The 25,377-nt window shown below is 43.6% G+C and overlaps 1 protein-coding gene across 2 annotated transcripts in view; it reads right to left on the bottom strand.

Moving 5' to 3' along the window:
• The window catches only part of oxsr1b (oxidative stress responsive kinase 1b), a 132,680-nt gene extending 107,480 nt beyond the window's left edge, over positions 1 to 25,200 (bottom strand). For both annotated transcript variants that reach the window (XM_080752155.1, XM_080752156.1), the window contains exon 1: positions 25,105 to 25,200. In XM_080752155.1, coding sequence (XP_080608281.1) covers positions 25,105 to 25,174 — 70 coding nt within the window. In that variant the 5' untranslated portion in view covers positions 25,175 to 25,200. The remainder of the gene's footprint in view (positions 1 to 25,104) is intronic.
• Positions 25,201 to 25,377: the final 177 nt, after the last annotated feature.

Below are 25,377 nucleotides of genomic sequence, written 5' to 3'. Positions count from 1 at the left end.
GTGTGTGTGTGTGTGTGTGTGTGTGTGTGTGTGTGTGTGCGTGCACACACGTGCGTGCGTGCTAGCGTGTGTGCGTGTGCGCGCGCGTGCGTGCATGTGAAGTCGGGAGGGAGGGGGATTGTGAGTCCAATAATAGGTTGATCAACCCCCCAGTAGTGCTTCCACAGCTCTTGGAAATAAGAAACTAGAGGAGCTGTTGAACACAACAAGTTTGTGAAAATGTTAAGCCAGGCCATCACACACACACAGTGGAGCGCGCACACACATGGCTGGACAACACATGAGTGGACAACACAACAGACAACACAACAGACACACCCTTATGGGCTTCCCCTGGTTTCCCCATATTGTGTAGAGATCCACATCAGCTCTCTGGGTAACAATGTCTCTCACTCACTCTCACTCTCACTCTCTCACACACACACACATGCACGCACGCACGCATGCACGCACATTATTAAACGTGTGGGGAAAGCAACATTTTACGATGGCTGTTCCTGTAATGACATTTTTACCATTTGTTTTTTTGTTTTGTTGCCATTTTCTTTACCATAACCTCTGAATCCAACCCTATACTCATTGTTGTAACTTGTTAGACAGACATAGCCTATATTCTGTTTGTATATTCATTGCTCAGAAGCCATTACCGGGCCATGCATGCATACATACATCTGTATTCTGTACAATATACATCTGTATTCTGTACAATGTAACACTAGATGAATTTATCCATTCATATATTCACTGTCGACAGACTGTATATGTACTTATTACTGACCCCCTGACCCTCAACACAGGAGTCCAACAACCGGAGAAATATTGTTTTCCTGTCTCTTCATTCCAGCACGATCACAATCATGACACAGACGCGCACGAACACACACGCGGTAAAATACGGTAAAAACACAGAAAAATCCTGGCAGAAACTACTGAATTAATTAATACCTGGCAGAATATGTGCTAATTGTAAACCTAACTCTGTGGGTGCCCGATGGCCTACTGGTCCGGGCACATACCACTTATGCATTGCCACATAGGCATGGATGCCTGGCGGTGTCGCCAGTTCGATTCCAGATCCGGACGACCTTTGCCGCATGTCACTTCCCGTCTCTCCCCCCATTTCCTGTCAGTCTACTGTCCTATCAATAAAGGCATAAAATCTTGTGAGGACCAGGAAAATGGTCCACACTATCGATTTCTTATAGGCGTCACAGACATAATGTGTGATTAATTTTACTCAAGTTTACATGTGTATAAATTAGGATACACGTTTGTATGAGAACTGAGCTTAGTTTAGCTTAGTTTTAGTCTCAAGGAATGCCTTGAATCATAGGAGCTGAAAATAAAAAGTTTGTTTTAAATGAAGTGTCTTTCTCTTCCTGGATGGGGCATTCTTGTTGCGTGCAGACAGGATACTGGCAGCACTGGGCAGCAGTACTGTAGCCAAAATGCTGTGTTGCGCATGCCGTGTATGTTGAGGAGTGAGGACACATTTTATTAGAGATGTTACCGATCAATCGGCAATGGATCGGATCGGGCCGATCAAAGCGTGATCGGCGATAATCGGTGGTTTAGATCAAAAGGTAAATTCACCGATCCGATCCGATCGGTGCATCCGATCAACCAGCCGTTCAGTATGCCCACTTGAGGCCATTTTGGGGTACTGATTTCCACAGTGCTGAAGGAATAATTAGTTACTGCTATGATAATAAATACATAGTAATGCTGGTAAATAACTATAAGGCAAATATATAAATGAATTCATGAGTGAATTAATTAATTAAAGTTAAAACATTAACATTTAGAAAATATAAATAATATATAAATAATAACTTGATCGGATCGGTGATTGATCGGTATCGGGTGATCAAACTTTTGTGATCGGTGCTCGGTGATCGGTTCCAAAAAACCTGATCGGACCATCCCTACATTTTACGCACCCCTCACCTATACATAAACCTGTTACACAAAGTAGCCATGGATGGGAACCTGATCCTGCCACAAAATAACTGTGGAGAGTCGCGTGAAGCGACCAGTGCGTTTGTTTTAGTCATGGTCTACAAAGCACTCAACAGCCAAGGCCCTGCATACATCACAGACTTTCTATAACACTCCATCCACAACACTGAGATCTTCCACAGCAGGCGGCAAGAGCCATCTCTTCTTGCGTCCCCGCAGGGGCGTCGCACCAAATTCTGGGCCCTGGGTACAAGGATTCACTGCGGGCCAACCATGAATGTTCTTCGTAGGGGGAGGGGGTTTAACCCATTTAGACTGGGAAGGCATTATTACGCGTTATTTTGCTATATATACCGGTATTCAAAGATTACCCCCCCCCCCCCTGAGCAAGAGTGATCTCTTCTTGTGTCCCCAACCCGGAGTCGCGTCCGAAATGCTTCACCAGGTTAGCTTTCACGAGCGCCGGTACCTGGGGGTCCCGATCCACAGGTTGAGAACCACTGATCTAGGAGGACACACGTTTGAAGTCAAATGGTCAGACGACGGTGCCCGAGTTATGCCCTGGACAGTCACTCACAACAAAACACCTACAGGTTTCTGCAATTTATAGATAAGAGATGTATGATAGTATGACTACGAACAGTAAAATTATCACAGAAGAGAGAGGCTGTGTGTCGGGAGTACTAAGAAGTCATGCCAGCCTTCTGTTCTTGCCTGCTCTCTCCCTCCCAGGCATGGGTACAGTATGTATGAGGTCACCTCAGTGCCTCCGCGAAGCTGAGAACCAGATGCCTGTGGATAAAACCTCTTGTTAAAACACCATGCATGCATGCACGGCACGCACACACTCGCACACACACAGTTTCCATGAGATCTTCTATTCTGCGTATGTGTGACGCTGAGCAGTGCTACATAGTACATTCCTCTTTGGCAGGAGGCTTTGCTGTGTTACCCTTAACCACTTGAACCCCATATGGTTGAGTCCCTCAGGGCTCTACGCTGGTGTATTTTCAGTTTTCTGTTATTATTGGGAAAGCTTTCCCTGAAAATAGCCCATCGACAAGCTCACAACACATCGTGTTGTGAGCTTTAGCGCTACCGACGATTTAAAAGCCAACAAAGAGGAAGTTTGGTAAACATAAAATCACGAGTGCGGCCTAACCAAGTGACCACCAGTGACTGTGCTGTGCTTCACCATGGCGAATTAAGACGATCTCCTCCTTTCAATTCAATTCAATTCAAAGGAGCTTTATTGGCATGAGAAAACATACATTTACATTGCCTAAGCAAGTGTCACAATTTCACCAATAAAAAAGAAAATAGCGCGAATACGACTGTACTAAGGGGCAACCTCTCTGTCTTTCAATCTCTGCCATGTCGAACACGTGTGACAAATAAACAAATTAAAGGTGAATTCCGGCCTAGAAGTACTCATTTAGAAGAACTTATTTGCTCCCCCAGAGAAGGTGTTCTTCCAGGTGTTCTTTTTTCAAAAGATGCAATATAGTCCATGTTGTGTCCATCTGCCCTACCCGACCAGGGCTTCAGACAGGAACGATTGGTTGAATTATAAATCTACTTAGTTAGTTTGTTTTTGTTTTTTTGCTACATGTCTGCAGTAGATAATGCCACTAGTCCATGGGTCTTCAACAGGGGGTCCGGGACCCCCACAGTTATTACAGGGGTTCCTCCAAATCTTATAGAGTGATAGAAAGTTTTTTTTCTCCTTTTAACCACTTGAACCCTAGTGTCCATATTCTGAGAACTTTAGCCAAAGACATCAGATCTACAAGCTCCCAACGCCTCGCGCTGTGAGCTTGTAGATCGGCTATTTTCGGCAGAGAGCTTTGGTATAGAGGGGGAAAAGAGCAGAATAAGTACAGAGTGAAAGGTCAAGTTTATTAAGTATTGACGGTTCAAGTGGATACAGTAGGCTCATAAATGTTGTCTTATCCATGTTCCCTACTGGCTCAAGCAAAAGTCTGAACAATGAGAACTCTGTTAATATCTGGGCACAGCGTACAGCAGATGAGGGCATGGGAGGTTGGGGAACAGCTTACTGTAATAAGGACTCACTTATAATTCCACCCTATACTGTAGCTCAGTAGCTGACTCTCTTGCTTAACCACGTAAGCTTAGGGCTGTCAAGATGAAAATGTACTCTAGGATTAATTGAGATTAAAGATTTAATTGAGTTTCTGTCGTTGGTCATTATGAATAAGAATTACCTTTCTGTTTCGCTTTTAGGCTTCATAAACAAAAAAATCACACCCGTGTGAACTGAGCGGTGGTTTACCCCCCAACCCCCCCCCCCCCCTTCCCCCCTGTGTGTGTGTGTGTGTGTGTGTGTGTGTGTGTGTGCCTGGTCTGGCCTGGCCTGAACAACAGCGCCCCTCCCTTAACATGTGTGGTCATAAAAGGTACTGCAGGCCTGCAGGCTACATACAGACACACACGCACACACACACACACACACACACGCACGCATACACACACGGCCACGTATAGGAGACGGTGTAACCACCGCTCAAAAAGATACACAGGGCAGATATGACCAATTACCTACATAATTAAATAGCTTGATACTCTGTATAAGAATAGCGAAAATAGACGATCTACAGGGGGGAGTGGGACTGAGTTACTAGGGCCCAAGGTGGAGGGGCCTTAATTATTTTATACTTTAGCTATTGAAAAATAGCAGATATACAAGCTCGCAGCGCGGCACTGCGAGTTTGTAGATCTGCTGTTTTTGAAAAGTCGTGAAAATGTTTGTTACAGTGGCAGCTATTGACGTTGGGACAAGCTATCGACTGGTACCCTATAAAAATGTGTCCAGTCGGCGCTGGTCTCGGTTCTCAAAGGGGATTCCAGGGACTTTGTGGGTTCCTTTATGGGAGGGGTCTAAATCAACCCATACAAGTTTGTAACTCTAACAGCATACAAATAGAACCAAATGGACCCTAACGGGAGTTAAGGGGAGACCTTGGAATGTAAAAGTTTGAGAAACACTGACTATACTGTAACATCAAAGAAAGTATGGATCATTCTCCGTCACTCAAAACAACCAAGGGGCTGAAAGGGACTATAAATAAACAACCCCACCATGCATTGCACAACAATATCGGGAGGTGAGGTACAGGGGTGGTGAACTCTGAGCCCTGGCCTGACCACTGGGGATTCAGTTGCCCTCCACACATAGTGGAGTGTAAATTCCCACACACAAACAAACAGGCGGTCGCCATGGGTTATTGGCGAGCAGGCACCCAGGGGAGAGTTTGGTGAAGGGGGGGTGAGATACCCCCCCCCCCCCCACCGTTCTCTCACACTCTCCAGGGAGGGTAGGCGAGGTCAAAGGGCACATTCAAACCAGAGGACCAGCACTTTCCCCAAGCCATTCAGACTGTACGAGAGCACTGCGGTCTAACGACACAAGATAGGAGGAGGAGCAGGCTTATCTCTGAAATGTCCCCACTTCAAATGGCTTTTATAAGCGCCTTTATCCACAATTTAAAAAGAACAGATAACTACCCCCCTTTATATAGGGTAATACATTTTGTCTTATCCATGTTCCCTAATGGCTTAAGCCAGGGGTCTTCAACGTTTTCAGGCCAAGGACCCCTTAGATGAGAGAGAGATGAAGCAGGGACCCCCCCACAACCTTATCATAGATTCCATATAGTTTCATCGTTTGACAGCACAATCAGTGTATTTTGGATTCATGTCAATTTGTGTTTTCTGATATTTAACCACTTGAACGGTCAATACTTAATAAACTTCACCTTTCACTCTGTACTTAGTCTGCTCTTTTTCCCCTCTACACCAAAGCTCTTTTGTTGAAGACCCATGGCTTAAGCAAAAGTTACATACACACACCACAGGCAAACCTTCAATTTAAGGTCTTGTTCGAGGACAAGTAGACACAGACACAATGCCAAGATCAGGGAGGAGCTGGGGATTGGAACCTGGGACCTTCTGGATTCCTGGAGGATGCTCTCACTCTTAAGAATGTCTTATTATTCTGCTCAAATGAGCACAAAGTCAACGGTGTATTCTTTGACTGCATTGTTCTTATAATCCGGTAATCCAGTAAAGTGATCATTCAATACTTTATATTCCATTAACACATGGGCTGCTCAGGTTTATAACATTTCTAGCTGTTGCTGCTGCCGCCGTTCACTCACGCTTTATTTTGAAGAGCCTCGGAAGCTTCGTGCGTGTGCACGTGGGTGTCCACTGACGATTGAGGAAGATAATCCCTTTGTTTACAAAAGCTCGCGAAACTAAAATCCAAACGGGAGCCGGCCATCGCGTTATAGTGTCGCCGTGAAAACAATTGGATCTCTGCTTCCCTGGCGTTCTTTTCACCTCATTCAGAGATAAAGCCCTTTTTATGTTTCAGAGTAGAATGGAAATCAATGTAACCAGCCTCCGCCATTTTCTCCCTCTCTCTCTCTCTCTCTGCTACGGGGTGACGTATGGACTCGGGTCATTCAGAGGGCAGGCAGCAGCACGTACAGTTAACCCTTCGTTGTCTCGTTCAGGGACGAGTTTGGCGTGGTGACACCTAGTGGCCTTAACTTGTTACTGAACGAGTTTGGCCTCCCAAGTGTTAAGGGTCCTTTTGGGATTCCTATCCCGAGTTGAATCACTTAGCAGAAGTTAAATTACTTAGCAGAACAAACAGGAATCATGCATACCGTTTGCATTAACCTAATTAAAACGATTAGTCGTAGTCTAGACCAGTGGTTCCCAAACTTCTTAGCTCAAAACCCAAAAGAGATATTCGACGTTTGCCCAAACTGTGAAAATAGCTGATCTACAAGCTCGCAACACGGCGCTTCTCGCCACGTTGTGAGCTTGTAGATCGGCTATTTTCACTACTCAAACATTTGTTTTCGAATTAATGAAATTATTGTGAAAAAGAATCTAATGTGTTTTTATTCATGATTTTTTTTTGAGCTGTGTGCAGCTCCCTATACGTGGCTGTGTGGGTCTGTGTGTGTGTCTGTGTGTGTGTGTGTGTGTATGTAGCCTAACTTCGGCGCGTAACTAGTGCCGCACCATTTACGCCACTCGCGCAATATATACATCAAAATGTGCGGCTCGGCCGGGAATGGTGTTCTATTACCTTTCGTTCCGATCCGCCTTACCATGCCGACGTAATCGGCAAAGAACGACGCTTAATTGTCCCCATTGACTTATAATGGGACGATGCAAGAAATCACTTTCAAGTATTTTTCTCTCGTAAACCATAGGAGCTACAGTTTCAAACCTCGGAGAGGAGATTCATAATGATTTTAAGAATGAATCGAAAAATAATTACATCACTCGGCCTCATGGTGGCGCTATAACGGCCCACTTTACGTTTTGCCCCGTAACTCTTGAACCGTAGATCGGAAAATTAAAATTATTTTTTCCCTGGATTCCTTGGGTCAAGACGCATCTCCCCATTTTCTCCAAAACACACTTTTTGCTCCTTTTCCTACATATTTTCTTCAAATGTCACAAAAATCGGTACACATGATCTACACACACACACACACACACACACACACACACACACACACACACACACACACACACACACACACACACACACACACACACACACACACACACACACACACACACACACACACACACACACACACACAGCTCCACTTCACACGGGTGTGATTTTTTACTTGTGACCCATTAAAATGTGTCCCCCGACCCACAAATGGATCCCCGACCCACTGTTTGGGAAACAGCGTCGTAGACCAATCATGATTTTGGAACAAATTAAGTACTGTCGGTCCGCAAGCAGCGATTTCTTGACATAAGATAAGAGTGCCGTAATTACACTCTGAGCCACATCTAATGTGCCAAACAGTCTCATGACACAGACACAAAGGCTGAATGATATCAGACAGACAGGGCAGCCAGAAGGTGCAGGCTGCCTCACAGAGATGCTGTGTTGGTATGTCAGCATTAGGGATGGGACCATATGAGAATTACATGTCACGCTTATTGTGGCAAAAACATATTGTGATTAATGATATAATCGCAAAAATCTAAATATGCTTAAAACGTAGAATTTTGCTTCTGTTAAACCACTTGAACCCCCAGAATCCCTATTCGGCAAAAACTGCCGATCTAAAAGCTCTCAACATGTTGCAAGTGCAACAACGCGTTGTGAGCTTGTAGATCTGCTATTTTGGCAAATCAATTCATGTGGAGTGAAATAAGAGTGTAACAAATTTGCTCTTTACATGTCAGTTTTATCAAGTACAGAGGGTTTAAGTGGTGCTGAATTTGCAGCTCAACAAAAGCAAATTCATCCTGGTGTATGACGGAGGACGATTTCACCAGAAATTGCGATTATTATCTTTTTATCGCAATAAACGACAACATCGATTATCATCCCGTCCCAAGTCGACATGGTACTACTGTATTACAGCATCTCTCCATCCACTGCCACTGCGAAATAGAGGAACAAACAAGGTGTGGGATGGTATCCTAAATAGGTCTGGTATAATTATGACATAATAATCATCTAATCGCAGAGAAGCTGGGCCGCCCGAGTCGGCGACCTGGCCAACTCGGAACAATGTAAATAGGGAATGAATGCCCCGCTCTTTAATGCAAACCCCATTATACCTGTTTTCATAGGACCCGTTTTGACCATCTGTCTGCCTGTGTCCATTTATGCCCATATATGGAGATATCTGTATCTGTCTGTCTGTCGGCGTCCATTTTATGTCCATATATGGAGATCACTGCAGTTATAGTTCTGGGTCCATTTTATGCCCATATATGCCCATATGTGGAGATATCTGTCTATCTGCGTCCATTTTATGCCCATATATGGAGATCTCTGTATCTGTCTGTCTGTGTCCCTTTTATGCCCGTATATGGAGATCTTTGTGATTCTGCGTCCATTGTATGCCCATATATGTCATATATGGAGATATCTGTTTATCTGCGTCCATTTTATGCCCATATATGAGATCTCTGTCGATTTTTCAAACAGATGGTCAAAACGGGTCCTATGACAACAGGTATAATGGGGTTTGCATTAAAGGGGGAACCGGCACTGTGTCTGCAACACAGTCGGAGGCACAGACAGATACAGAGATCTCCATAATGGGAATAAAGGGACACAGACAAACAGATGGAGGAGGAGACAAATTTAATGCAAACCCCATTATACCTGTTGTCATAGGACCCGTTTTGACCATCTGTTTGCCTGTGTCCATTTATGCCCATATATGGAGATATCTGTATGTCTGTCTGCGTCCACTTTATGCCCATATATGGAGATCTTTGACCATCCGTTTGCCTGTGTCCATGTATGCCCATATATGGAGATATCTGTATCTGTCTGTCTGCATCCATTTTATGCCCATATATGGAGATCTATGCAGACAGTGCCAGTTCCGGAGAATCCTGATGTCAGACATCAGAATCCGAACCTTTCGTGCTGGTTCCAGAAAATCGTGGGTCGGGTCGGGTCGAGGCCGAGCTCTGCACTACCTGCTGCGGTGGGGAACGCGCGTGCCGAATTTGAAATAGGGAATGAATGCCCCACCCTTTAATGCAAACCCCATGAATGCCCCACCCTTTAATGCAAACCCCAACAGTGATGTCATTACGTGCCCATCCCGCATCAAAAACCCATTCAAGTCGCCCAGGGACTCATTCATGTCATGGTCCTGGGGTCCCGGGGATGCGCCTCCATTGGAGTCCATGTTAAAATAATTTACCGGGACGCGGTAAAAGAAAAACATTTTAAAATTCCACAGACACCACCATTGTTCATGGGTGAAAGCATCCTACTTTACCCTACGTTAACACAAATAAAATCCACGTAGAAAGTCTTAAACAGGCGATAGAAACGTCAATGTTTTGATTCCACCGACGTCCGACGCCATTTTGCGCGCCCGAATTCATTAGGGGCACATGTTTTAGTCGTTTTAGTAGTTCTAAGTTCAAACATTAGCCAAATTGTAAAATAAATATAAGAAATAGGCAAACATTTTGAAAATAGCCGATCTACAAGCTCACAGCGCTCGAAAACATTGTATTGAGGACTCAAAAAACTTTTCTGGGACCCATTTGAATGACCACCTGTGGGTCCCGGGACCCATTACATTGAAAACCTAGTAACATCACTGCCCCAATATACCTGTTGTCATAGGACCCGTTTTGACCATCTGCTTGTCTTTGTCCACTTATGCCCATATATGAAGATCTCTGCACACACAGTACCGGTTGCGGAAAACTCTGATGTCAGACATCAGCTCCGCATACGGGCATTCATTTTATTCCCATATATGGAGAACGCGCGTGCCGGTGGGACGAACGGTTCTCGAGATACGTGGATTACATACATACAGACACACTGACAGAGATTTTTTGTTGACTCATGTGGCGTACGTGATGTCAGAGCCTTTTATGAAGTGATGTCACAATGAGTCAGCGCTTGCGCCGATTTCCTCCGGAATAGCCTGATGTCAACAATCAGCCCCGCATAAGGAGATTCCGAACGTTTTGCGCCGGTTCGGGAAAACCGCGCGTCGGGTCGGGTCGAGGCCCGGCACTGCACTCCGTGCCGCGGCGGGGAACGCGCGTGGCGAATCTGAAGCCGGTGGGACGAACGGTTCTCGAGATACGCGGATTACAGACAGACAGACACACACACACACACACACACACACACACACACACACACACACACACACACACGCAGACAGAGATTTGTCGCATTTATAGATAGATTAAATGTATTACATTATTTCAAATAAATGTATGAAAAAGTTGAATCTGCAACGCAATTGTATTCAACGATGTAATATACAATATGTAGTAGGAGAAAAACAAGACCCCATGTCTAGTCTAGCGGCTGTTTTTAGAATAATGGATTCATTAATAAAGTTACATGCTTATCTGACCAAAGAAAAACACCATTGCATATTTTATGTTTGTACGTTAAACTGTACTAATGCTGGGTTTAGCTTGTTTTGAATGTTGATGTCTAAATCTAATCATTATATTGAGTTACCCCACATTAGGTGAAATTGAGTAAAGTAGACCCAGCTGATGTGATTTTGTTTCACAACAGCCTGTTGGAAGGGGAAAAAAAGGCTTGTGTTAGAAGTGGAATAGAATCACATTAAGTTCTTCTTTCGTCTTTATATTTCATTTCCGCCAAATTCATTTTAGTCAATCAATGTTAGGTTAGCCCCTGTCATGCTGACTAGCTTTAAGAGCAGTGTCCTTTCCAAGTACACGTCCGTCTTTCAAGCACCAACTCAGTGGTTCTCCTCAAAGTGGGGTCCGGGGACCCACAGGAACAGGGGTCTTTGAGGAGGTTCCCGTGGATCCCTGGCTATTTTATACCTGTCATATTTGATTTCATGGTCTATTTTAATTAGGCACAATGCAAACGGTTTACTTGTTCTTGTGCATTAGTTCTACAAAGTGATTGAACTTATACAACTCAGGCCTCTTTCTTTTATGGGGTTCCCTACCACAACATATTTTCAAACGGGGGTTCACGTCCAAATGCATATCAAATTGAGGTGTCCTTGACATGAAAATGTTGAATAACTACTGCCCTAACCCATGGAGATATTTCTTAAAGCAGCACCCATTTCATGTCTTCATATAATTGGTCCTTACTAATGCTCATTATAAGCAATTCCCTAGAGATACTCTGATTGCGACCTTTGGGGCCAATACCGATCACCAATCAACTGGAATCAGTATCTGCCGATACCGATATTCGCGACCACAGCGTCAAATCCATAAATTCTTCTATTTATTGTGTTACTGTAGCAGCATTTATATATTTAATGATTCTTCTTACAAAACGTTGACATTGTATATTAACTCATTAAAAGCCAACCCCGCGATGTCGCGGGAAAAGTAATAGAGTATCTATAGTGCCATCCACGCGATGTCGCGGGAAAAGTAATAGATTACTGTAACGGCGAGTAAAAATACCTAGTACAATGGCCGACGCTCCGGAGACGAAATCCGCGCTGATTTGTCATCATCACGGCTCCACGAGCACACAATAGTCATCCCATAACATTGAGGTGGACGGGCCGCCTCATCTTTAATGTCCATTATCTCAAAACTACACTTTAGAAGCGAAGATGGAGGCAGATGCTCGCTTATAAAACACATGTATAAACGCTACGAGCCGATCCAGCATGGCTCCACATAAACAATGATCGGTTCAGTCGAAGGATCCGATGACGTCAGACCGGAAGTACTTCCGGTGGCCTTCAAAATAAGACAAAATAAGAGAACGGCCGTGAATGGGGGGGGGTGGGAGGCACTCTGGATATTATAATCCGTTAATGTCTGAGGCTTTTAATGAGTTAAGTATAAAGTAACATTAGGAGATTGCAGTCTGAGGTCCTTTAGTATCCAATTCAACTTGTAGGAGTTGAAGCTGAGGTTACATTCAGTCCCACAGATAAATATTGTGAAAATAGCTGATCTAGCTTGTAAATCGGCAAAGCCGATACCGATCAAAGCCGATAGAGGCATTATCGGCCGATCGCGATCACTCACCAATTAATCGGCACACCTCTACAATTCCCATCTACTCACTCTGCCTCTCATTGGCGGGCTATAGACAGTTCAGAAACCTGTCTACCATTGACATCATAACACTAACAGAATCCCTTTTATGCCCATATATATCCCTGATGTCATCAATATTAAGCCCATATCTAACAGGACTTCATATGGGAATGCCCATACATATGGAGGCCACATCGGCCACATCGGCCACATACCACACTAACAGAATCCCTATATGGCCAAGACAGATGGTCAAGACAGCCCATATCTGTGTGGCAGGTTCTACAGACAGTGATCTATATATATGGAAAATAAAAGGGATTGTATGATGATGTCAGATGTCATAGACGTCATAGGACTTTCACATAATAACGAATAACTGAGTAAGCATGTTTGGGGTCTTACAGCATATCTCCATACAGTACATGGATCTCCATATATGGGTACCAGGGGTCTCCATAATGGGTAACTGGTCCGATATACATCACTGGCCAGATGGCCATTAATTCAATTAGTTTAAATACGTATTTTATTTTATTTGTCTGACTAAAGCCAATGACTAAAATATGACAAAGAAAATGTGTCAATTAAAACCAACTAAAACCGTTTCGAGTCTTTGTTGACTAAAGCTAGACTAAAACTATCAAGTAGAAATGACTAATGTGACAAAATCTAATAAGCATTTCATCCAAAAGTCTAAGACAAAACCTAAAAAACATGGCAAAAACAACACTGGTTTACCAGGGCAGTGACTTTATGACAGCTGCACCCGTCATAATCCACTCCCCATCTAAGTAATTATTGGAAAGCATCAAACACTTGATATTCATTGTGTTTTCATCTTTAAGTCCATAGATGATAACCTAAAAAGCAGACCAATCCTGCAAACTTTGGAAGCCAATCTTAGCTAATCAGGAAGGAATCAGAAAAAGACCTGTTTCGTTTAGTGACGTGATTTTTTGACAAATTCTGTATGAGTACTGTCCAAAAATGTGTTTTGCACAAATCCGCCTCCTGGTGGCGCTATAACAGGCCCATGTGAAACATTGGGGACAGAGGTTCTGCTCTGGCACCCAGGGAGTGTGTGTGCACGGTTTAGCTGCCATCCTGCCAACAGTGCCAGAGATTAGCTGTTCACAGACGGAAGGACAGACACAGGGTGCAAAACATAGTCTCCCCATGCCTTTTTTTAAATCTTATTTCAAGTCATTACTTATCACAAGTTATTCATTTTCCATGGGTCTGGCATCAATTGTTTTGAACAGCTGTAGAAGTTTTTAATTTTATTTCAAGTCATTATTTTTCTCTCTCTCTCTCTCTCTTTTTAGCTGCCATCCTGGCAACAGTGCCAGAGATTAGCTGTTCACAGACGGAAGGACAGACACAGGGTGCAAAACATAGTCTCCCCATGCCTTTTTTTAAATCTTATTTCAAGTCATTACTTATCACAAGTTATTCATTTTCCATGGGTCTGGCATCAATTGTTTTGAACAGCTGTAGAAGTTTTTAATTTTATTTCAAGTCTCTCTCTCTCTCTCTCTCTCTCTCTCCTCTCTCTCTCTCTCTCTCTCTCTCTCCTCTCTCTCTCTCTCTCTCTCTCTCTCTCTCTCTCTCTCTCTCTCTCTCTCTCTCTCTCTCTCTCTCTCTCTCTCTCTCTCTCTCTCTCTCTCTCTCTCTCTCTCTCTCTCTCTCTCTCTCTCTCTCTCTCTCTCTCTCTCTCTCTCTCTCTCTCTCTCTCTCTCTCTCTCTCTCTCTCTCTCTCTCTCTCTCATAGCTTTACTAAATGAAATGTCAGGAGAGACATTGACAAAACAATCATGCCCTTTACAAAAATAGGAGCAAATGTTTCCTGTAAGCACAACATGACTCTACAGTATGTTTGCCCTAAACAGGTCAAGTCACCCATGGGAAGCCCTCTCTGCCTTATGAGAATTAGATTTGTTAACCTCTTAGCATGCAGGTCGCATGCAAGACGGTAGACCACAGCTTACTGCTCACATCTCTTTAACCCAATAAAACCTGAGACCCATTCTAAAAAAGATCTTCAACAGTTTTCTTAAAAACATATTGTTGTTGTCGAGTGGAAACCACATCCAATAGGGCTGGGGCGGAATGGATTTTTAGTTATTGCGGTAATAACTCATTGTTTACTGATGGTATGGCGGTATCTCAATAATAGTCTTTTAAAAGACAAAGAAGCGGCCGCACACACAGTAGCCACAGTGCCAATATTTATTTTAGGACGAAGAGAATAGGCAAACCAACGTTTCGGCCTTCTTCAGGTTATATAGGGTATTCTACCACTTTTTGTGGTCACATGTTCAGATACTGTATTCTGATTGGCTTAAAACAGTGGTAAATCAGTCAACAACCTTGAGTTGGCTCATGGACCCCGCCCACTGTTGTGTTGCCCACTGTCTGTTTTCTTTCATTTATATGGTAGAAGTGGTAGAAAAGCAATTTACCATTCGAGGGTTGTGGGTTGTTGGGTCGTGGGTTGTTTGGCACTCGGCTTCGCCTCGTGCCACAACCCTGAAACAGTGGTAAATCAGCCAACAACCCACTCCCTCTCATGGTAAATGGCTTACTCGCGGTATCTCCCCAAAAAGTTGTTTTGAATGGAAGAAATACATATATTTTAAATAAGAGGCGGCATAGCTCAGGGGTAGAGAAACCGTCATTAGAGCACGAAGGGTTCTCAGTTCGAATCCGGGCTCCCCCTGAGTTGATGTCGAAGAGTCCTTGAGCAAGACTCTGAACCCCAACTTGGTTGCAAGGCACAGGTTGGTGCCTTGCATGGTTTCCTCCGCTATCGGTGTATGAACGTGTGTGAATGGGTGAATGTAATGCACAATCTATGTAAAGCACCTTGGATGAAAGCGCTATATAAATGCACCATTTACCATTTAAATAAATAAAAATAATCGCAGTATAATCGCGGTTATGAATGAACTCGACCTAGCATTTCACCAGGTTAGCATTCACCAGCATTGGCAGGTTAGCATTCACCAGCGTTAGTTTTACTGAGGTTAGGGTTAAGGTTAGGTTTAGGTGTATCTCCATCCCCCAGACTTTCGTCACCTCCATGCAGCCAATCACAAGCTTCCGCTGCCTTAAACCAGTTGCTTTTTTGATACACTCGGACTGAACGACCTGCAAAAAACACTCTCCCATTCTGATCCATCTCTTTGAAGTGTGCCATTATGTGTAGGGTAGACACCAAAACAAAGCACAGCAATGATACATGGTGGTATAGACACCCAAAAAAAGGGAAAAAGAAAAGAAATCTCACATTAGCAGAGCAGTGGAATTAGTTGCTATATGGAGCAGGCCCCTGGACGGGGGCCGCGTCAAAGCCCTCCTTCATGCGCTGTGACCAGCGGCATGGCAGCAGCCCTGTGTTTGCCTTTCCTGCCCTCGGCAGGCCGGTCCGCCGTGTGACGCCATCCGCCCTTTATTACATTTCCTCTGCATGCCTCACTCACATTCCGCACATTATTCCAAGGCACAATGAGAAATGTCACACATGGCTCCGCGATCACAGCAGTGGGGCAACTGTGCCTCTAGCCTCTGTGTTCCCAAAAATAAAGATTACTGTGTCCGATGTTTAATTTGTAGACCTGGGCTGGCATCCTATATAGTATGTCTATAGTTTCAATGTGCAGATTGTTGATTGATATTAAAGTACCGTTTACCAAGTAAGACTCTCTAATCGGGAGAAAAGCGACCGTCAGGTCTTGGCAGTGTCCATTAATGTTGTCTGCAAAAAGCAACCTCATGGTGGCACTAGAAGAGGGGTATGTGAGAAATCAGGGGAGGGGGTTGTGGTTTGCCAGCCAAGGAGTGTGTGTGCAAAGTTTGGCATGGATAGGGGCAACGGTGCCGGAGATAAGAGTAGGGCCAAAAGTGTGACGTGACGTGACGTGACGTGACGTGACAGACAGGCGGAGGGACTGACTGACGGACTGACAGACAGCTGGTGGAGGTTTTCATAGTAACTTGCGACTTGATGGTCGCAATGATGATTATAGGTTCTTGGTTTACATATGATCTTAGATTTCTATTCCTATGCAATAATACTGGTTACTCTTCTTCAGATACCCTGGCTGCTCCTGCTTTTAATTGCATCCAATTGTTTTGTATAATTGGTCCTGTGAAGTGTATTGAATACACAATGCATGTGTGTAACGGTCTGTAGTTTTGTTCATATACTGCTTTATGAGGTTTGTCAATCTGTGCAGTGGTGGAAAAAGTACTCACATCTTCTACTTAAGTAAAAAGTATCAATACTGTAATGCAGGTGTACTAGTTATTGTATGTTTTATAATAACAATCAAAATCTCCAAAGTATCGAGTAACTCAAGTTTTCAAATAAATGTAGCGGAGTAAAATACAATGTTTGGATCCGAGATGTATTGGAGTAGAAGTAAAAGTATTGGAGATTGGAAAGACTCAAGTAAAGTACAAATACCTCAAAATTATACTTACAGTAAATGTACTTAGTTACTTTACACCACTGAATCTGTGGTTGATTATGTGGGGTTGGAGCGGACCGTTACAGGAGAGCTTGTCTTTGTGTATGCATGTATGTATTAGTTGTGTTTTTCGGATAAGGACCCTCTCAAAAACGAGATGATACATCGTATCTTGTAAAGATAAGGATCGCACGTCGGTTGGAAACATGACAAACATTTTAACCAATGAACTGCATTTCTCCCACAGGACCAATAAAGCTCTGTCTGTCTGTCTGTCTGCCTGTCTCTCTAACCACCTCAAACCACAGTCAAACACATTAAAACAGGTTCCCAGCACATTAGTGTGTCAGTCACATACTGTATGTAGCATTACCATATATCATTGTATGAATGAAGAGCATTCAATAATTCAATTTACCTATTTCTGAACATTGTATACACATTATAAAGGTAGTCTCTGGATCCTACAGTTGTCTATACAGGCATTGACACTAAGGCTTGCCCACCTGCCCCCGGCAGGTAAATAAAACTCTCGGGCAGGTGAAGTTTGCTTTCAGGTTGCCCGACCGGGCATTGCGGGCAAGTACTAATTTGAGAGGGAACGCCATAACTGCTTATAAACACAAGACCAGATATCTGTCTAAACACCTGAACGTGGACAGAGCTGTCTTCTGGTCTGTGGAATGCAAAATAAGAACACTGTTTACCTATAATGTGCTGTTTTCACTGTTGCTACCCATACCAATTTTGTATCGCACAGCCCAGAAAGCAAAAAAGATTTGTGTTAAATTGAACAGCAATTCAAATTTTACCTATAATTTTATAATGGACGAGTTCGGGCGAGTGGGTATGACCTTTGGGCAAGTAGAACATGACCTGTCCTGTACTTGCCCGACGGGCAAGTGCCAATGAGACCTTAGTGTCAACCCGTGCTATAGTTTCAAAACCTTTTTTTAAATCAGGTTTTTTGACAGCCTGAGCCAAATTTGAACACATAATTTAATTCACATAACTTATCTTTCCTGATCAGCAGAGTGCAACTGCTGCCAGCAACTTGCAGCCAGCCAAAACAAACCGACACTGCTCTAATGAAGGCAATAGTGATTCAACCTTTTTTTATTTCAAGGACCCCCGGTTTTATATTCCTAACTATTAGGCATACAAAGTGCCGTTTTTAAATGTCTAGGACCCCAATCTAGACTGTGCTATTTTAAATCTTAAATGGTGAGAATGGATCCATTTGGTACCCAATACCCATCTGTCTGTCTGCTAATCACAAGGTACCGCTGGACCGATCGGTGTGCCGTGAAACTTTGCACACTTACTCTTAGTAGGCCATGGAAGAACTCATGTTGTGGCCGATAACTCTTTAATCGTGGGTTGTGTACAGTGGTGTGTTATACCATGATACGGGATATACGTAGTATGCCATGGGAAACTTTCAAAGTAGCGTATCTGATGTGCATTATTCACTGGAGGCGCTGGCCACAGGAATGGCCGCGGACCGTAGTTCCGAAGCGATCCACACACATTAATTTAACAATAGACCTAACACCTCCCAGACCCACTTCATTAGTATTCAATCTGCAATTCTGCGTGTCATATCGCACTGTATGAAATGCAAGGTAACTAACATTCGTCTGGAGGTTCTGTCTATGAAGCAGGTAGCAGTTATTGCAGTTATTGGACTTTTCTCCACTTCTTTTGCAAGTGTATTTTTTTCTTTAGCCTATAACTGTTTGTTATTGCTGCTGAAATGTGTGAGGAGCCAAAACTAAACTACCAAAAGTCTACATATGGGCCACATACACACACACATCTGGTGGTCTGCGGACCACGGTTGAAAACCCATGAATTTTAGTATGCCCTCAAAACAATTCTAGAACACACCACTGGTTGTGTACAATCAATTCGTTGGATCATGATTCACCTCCCTACATGACATGGCCATTTCTGCCTGTCAAGATTTTCTCCCAAATGTACAGTTTTAAGTTCCCTGCTTTGTTATGAGATAGGGCACTCTGTGTGTGTGTGCGTGCGTGCCTGCCTGCGTGCGTGCTTACGCACACGCACACGCACACACACACACACACACACACACACACACACACACACACACACACACACACACAGGAGGTGGGGAGGTAAGTAACCCGAGCAAAACGGTTTCAGAGAAGTCACCTGATTGCCATCTAATCCCCCAGTCTAAATCAGAAGTGGAACAGCTCTTTGAGCATCTTCATTTTGGGGCTTATAATGAAGCCATTTCCCACAATTTCCTCAACCTTAGCCCGAATGACTTGAGAAATGCCAGAGATACGGATAGTAACGCAAACCTGAGGCACTTTGTAAATAGGAAGACCACTGAAGTTGCAGCAGCAGGACCGCAAGAGGAAATTGCAGTAACCCATATCATAAGGTCAGCTCTAAAAAAAGATGGCCGGCAATGGTAAGCAAGCAAGAAGAACTGCCTGCAAAGAGAGAGAGAGAGAGATGGGAGACAGAGAGAGAGAGAGCACGAGAGAGAAATAGTTTATGTATATTAGGACTAGCGCAACAGATTGCGCTAGAAGAGCGAGGAACAGATCTGCCATTACAGTGGCAGGATGAGTTCACAACATATTTACATGTAACTGATGTTAACGGCGACTCAGCACAGGGGTTTGCAACTTTTTCATGACACGGACCACAAAATCTTTTCATTAGGCCCTCCTTTTCAAAATGATCCTGCACTAGAGTAGAGACCTTAATATGATATATGCTAGAAAGAGATAGACCTAAAAAGATGCAATTGGAAATTGCAAGTGTGGTACGTTGCCGTGACGCGAGTCACAATTGCAAATGAATTCCGTCTTACCATTTGAATTTTCCCTATTCAAGTCAATGGGGAAAATTAATTAATTCATTCATTATTGGACATATATGGAGATCTCTATGTCAGTCCTTGTCCCTTTTATACCCATATATGGAGATCCCTGATATCATCAATATTAAGCCCATATCTTGGAATGCCCAAATATGGACATATTGTGTCAGTCTCATGTGGTCTATGATGTCAGACATCTATGATGTCAGTCACCTCCAAATATGGGAAAAGTTACATTTTTAATTAATTCACAAATACATTTATATAAATTAAACTATATATAACATAATTATAAATTATCTCTTGAAATTGATTCCTGATGAAACCGGTCGATATGACATATGGCCCAAGTGTGTGCCACTAAAACTGTGGGATGACTAGTGCAGCAAACTATAGTCTGCAGGGGCAGGCTATAGTACTGATTCATAAAGGTGATGAAACATACTCCTTATTCGGCTGGGGAGTGGGGACCACTTCGAAAACCACTTGCCTTGCAAACACATACTGTCAAATCAGGTGACATACAGTTTAAGTGTCGACATTTGAAGAAAAGAAAACATTTGGTTAAAGTTTTAACTTTAGCCACCAGTCTGTGAGTCTGTAACTGGTTAGGGTACCTGGGGTGAGACTACTACGTACTGTACAAGATTAAAGATAATTTCATTTAGGCTTGTTGTTAACCACATTCCCTCCCAGAATAAACTGGCTGTGGGTTAGAGTCCCACCTTGAGGCAGTCATACCAGTTCTCGGAGCTCTGTTGACTATTTTGGCTCTTTAATCTATCATCCAGCACATGAAAATGCCACAAAGCTGGTTCCTATACAAGAGGAGCTTTATCTGTGTGTGCACTGTGCATGCAGAAAAGCAGGGCGTTATCTTGCGGGGTACCCTCCAGTGCAACGTTTCCAAGAAACGGAGGGGAAATGTGTAGGACAGGTAATGCCTTAGAAAAATACACAGAGTGGTTCAATTGAGGGCTGCAGAATGGACTCTGTATAAACACAACTTGCCTCTCTAGAGACATAAACCCACCAGCAGAGGTGTGTAAAGCAGGGGTCTTCAATGTTTTCAGGCCAAGGACCCCTTAACTGAGAGAGATGAAGCAGGGACCCCCTCTACATATTGTATAAATTGTATGAACTGGAGCTAGGGAGCGCTCCTTTTTGTTGGCTTGGACCATGCGGAGGTGCGACCACCTAAACCTAACCTTAACTCTAACCCTAACCCTAACCTTAACCTCAGTAAAACTATGCCTAAACCTAACCCTAACCTCAGTAAAACTATGCCTAAACCTAACCCTAACCTCAGTAAAACTAACGCTGGTGAGTAACTAACCTGCCGACAAGCATGAAAACAAACGGCTCCGCCCAGAACTCATGTGCGATTCCAAATCAGGCGTCTATGTTGGATTCGTGTTAATTCGTGACATTTAGGCGCTTCAATCGTCGATAAGTACATAGTAAACTCTGTACTTGGTCTGCTCTTTTTGACCTCTATACCAAACCTCTTTGCTGAAAATAGCCAATCTACAAGCTCGTAGATCTGCTATTTTTGGCTAAAGTTCTCCTCAGAATAGGGATGCGAGGGTTCAGAGTTTTTAATTGAAAATAATTGTCCTATCAGACAAGGATTTGGTGCCCCTCTTGTAGTTACTCTGAGGACCCACTCGGGGTCCCGGACCCCCTGTTGAAGACCCCTGGTGACTCAATTGCAAGCAGATTTATGAGCTTCCAGAAGTGGAATCGTTTGAAAGGACAATACTTGGCCCTTTACTTATTCTCATTCTCCTTACTTTCCTCAAGTCAGGCAAAGGTACGATAAGGTCAGCAGTTAGTGGGGCGTTTCTGAACTTCAAGCACTTAAAATCTGTCTTTCTTACAGCATGTAAACTTTCACCTAGGATGAATGACAATACTGCGCATAGTATAGTGGCTGTTCAGCTGTCAAGAGCATCTGAATTATGCTAACCCTAACTCCTCATTCTGTGTAGAGTTTGCCCCTGTGTCACCTAGGGTAGGTAATCTCACAAAAAAACATGCAGTAATCCTAGTCTCTATACTGCCTCCCCCTGGTCAGCCGGGGCACCTGATGGAGGGGAAGGGAACTGGTAGGAATAACGTGTTCCTCCCACGCGCTACGTCCTACCAGGGAAGCTCCCCCCTGTGAGGTGATAAGAAGCGGCCTGATCACTCCTCATGCATTGAAGGAAGCATGAGCTCAGTTCGGGGCTCTCCACAGGTTGGCAGAGGGAGAGTAGCGCCCAGGATTATAGTTTAGGCAATTGGCACTGGGTGAAAAATGGGTTACAAAATCATGGAATAAAAATTAGAGAGAGGGCGAGATCATTTAGCGACCTACAACCGGGTCGCAACGTGGTCGGTTGTTTTCAGCGACCGGGTCGCAAAAGCTACCAACCGTGCCGGTAAATCACCGACCGTGCCGCTAAATCGAGCGATCGGGTCGCTAAATCGAACGACCGGGACGCTAAAGCCAACGACCGGGTAGGTAAATCCAGCGACCGGGGTCGCTTTTCCACCGACAGGGCTACTAACCCTAACCCTAACCCTAACCCTAAACTTCCGACCTAAAACTGCAGGCAGGTCGGTAGATTTAGCGACCGGGTCGGTCGATTTAGCGGCGCGGTCGATAATTTACCGGGCCGGTCGGTTGATTTAGCGACCCGGTCGCTCGATTTAACGACCCGGTCGCTGAAAACTACCGACCACGTTGCAACACGGTTGTAGGTCGCTAAATGATCTCGCTCTTACTGAAAAATTATAGTATTTTTCTTTTTTTAAAGAGCGTCTGCATTAGAAACCATTGGCAGCCCCATGGTTATAGTTTGCAGCTGGTTCATAGTTAACTTTTAAAAGGTGAATGCACAGAGCACCTTCGGCTTTAGTGTTTCCTTTACCAATGTTATTTGGTTAAGGTTAGAGAAATTAGAGTATTCACACACAAAACATTTAACGTGAATGCATATTGAATATCAATACATCTATTCACCACACACACACACACACACACACACACACACACACACACACACACACACACACACACACACACACACACACACACACACACACACACACACACACACACACACACACACACACAAATGTAAACACCCTCCAGTCATACAAGATCCAACAGCGTCAAGTGGTTCAGTCATTTCAGGTAAAGTGTGTCTGATTTTGCCAAGAAAAACTACATCAAGTGACATTTGCATTAGGGGAACGGGACATGGTACTGTTTATGTCTATATAATGCACAATAATCCCATGCCAATTGCCAAGATCTCCTGGATCAATTCATACAGGCAGTAAATTACCTCAAACAATATCCTGAACTGGGAGAGAACAGGACCATGATCTGGAATGTCTAGCCAACAGAGTGAGTATTTTGGAAAGTCTGATGCATTGCTGAGACCAACAGTAGGCCTATATCTTTGGCATTTGGCCTTGAAGACATGTAACAGGGATTCTCTCTATTTTGTGCAGCTCACTGACATCAGGGACGTGCAGAGAATGTTAGAGAGGCAGGGTCTGAAATTTCAAAAAGGGCCTTTTGGTGAAATATCGAAAATAGCAGACCTACAAGCTCACAACGTGTCGCAGCGCGACGCGCTGTGAGCTTGGAGGTCGGCTATTTTCGGTGCGTGATACCACACTGAACTAAGTATAATATTTCTTTCGCCATAGTAAAAACTGCATTCATGGTCTGGAGAGGGCACTTTTTACAGATGGATAAAAGGGCAGGGGCTGAAGCCCCCTTTGATGTCTATGTGTGCACGTGCCTGGCTGACATCTCCCCATTACTGTTTGGAACGCAGTGTCTTCCACCAACAATCACATAACACAGAGATAGCTGTAAAAAGCGGTATACAAGGGCAACAACAACTACTTTCAAATAAAGATCAACCTACTTTGCTGGTTATACGCTCTAATTTAAAGGACCTTTATGTTTAAAAAGGTCAAGGAATGCAGTGCCGAAATGTTTCAGCAATGTCACACAAAAGCAGTGGTGTAAAGTAATTAAGTAGATTTACTTAAGTACTGCACTTAAGTACAATTCTGAGGTTAGGGTTAGGCAGATCTATGTAGTTCGGCTATTTGTAAAGGATGTGTTGCATTTTGAACTTGTGAAATGGGAGTACTTTTACTTTTGGTACTTTTTGGTACATTTTGATGCCAATACTTTTGTACTTTTATTCAAGTAGATTTTGAATTACAGACTTGTACTTGTAACAGCTTGTAACATTGATTGCAGTGTTGATACTTTTACTAAGTACAAATTTGAGTACTTTTTACAGTTTACACCACTGCCATGCTCTGGGTGACACTCTCTCTCTCTCTCTCTCTCTCTCTCTCTCTCTCTCTCTCTCTCTCTCGATCAAAGAGCTATGCACGTGAGTTTGAGGCTGTTTCATAATAGTATAGTATACTCATATATATGCTGCAGTCTCCAGCACACAGTCAGAGTCTGGGGGGTTCGGGCGTGATTTACTACCCCAGTCCCAGATCAGCCCGTGTGGAAGGGTGTATGTCTTCTCTTCACCGCTGCTGCTGGAAACGTTCCATTATTGACTCGCAGTCTCAAAACACCGCCTAGCTGGGACTGGCCAACACCGAAGACGCGTGCAACATAATCTAGAAGACCAGTGGTTCAACTTTTCAGCTCAAGACCCAAGAGAGAAATTACAGATATTTGCCAGGGACCCAAACTAGTGAAAACAGCAGATCTTCAAGTCCACAACGCGTTGTGACCTTGTAGATCTGCTATTTTCACTAACATTAGAAAACGTTTGTTTTCTAATTCATGGAATTCCTTCGATTATTTTATTTATTAATGGAATTACTTAAAAATCTTTTTTTTTTTTTATCATGAAAGATGTTGCTTTTTGAGAATGTTTTGAAATAATAACATCTCTCTCTTTTTTCTACTTCTTATTTGTTATGTAGGAAACAAAAACAAAAATCAGGGACCCATAAAAATGCGTCCGCCACCCCTACATGGGCCCCGACCCAGTGTTTGGGAAACAGTATCTAGGCTCACAGTCACAGGAAAAGAAGATGCCTTTCTGACGTTGACAGTTACACTGCTGCACATAAATGTCAGCTACTGTATAGGACCTGTACGTTTACTAGTAAAATAACCGGTCGATATATTAGACAGGCTCTAAACCTTTTAATACTGAAAGCTAGCAAGCTAGGTTTACTTACCAATAACCTCCTGTAGCTCGTAGTCATCTTTGTTGATGGACCAGGTTTGGGAGCTCAGGTCCTCCGACATGATGGCTGCAGAATGTGTTGAGCCCGCCCGAGCAGTGCGTGAGACGGTGTTGTTTTGAATCCAAAGACTGAGTTGTTAAAAAGAATTCAAAGTAATCCCAAACAGGACCAACAAGGGCGACAATTCCCCCTTCTTTCTGCGAATCCTGCAGCACTCCTCCTGTCATTCCCAAAGTTTGTCACCAGCCCAACAGCCCCGCCCAC

This window comes from Nannobrachium achirus, assembly GCF_963921795.1.
Source record: "Nannobrachium achirus genome assembly, chromosome: 21".
Lineage (NCBI taxonomy): Eukaryota > Metazoa > Chordata > Actinopteri > Myctophiformes > Myctophidae > Nannobrachium > Nannobrachium achirus.
This window is presented reverse-complemented; position numbering and strand designations above follow the sequence as displayed.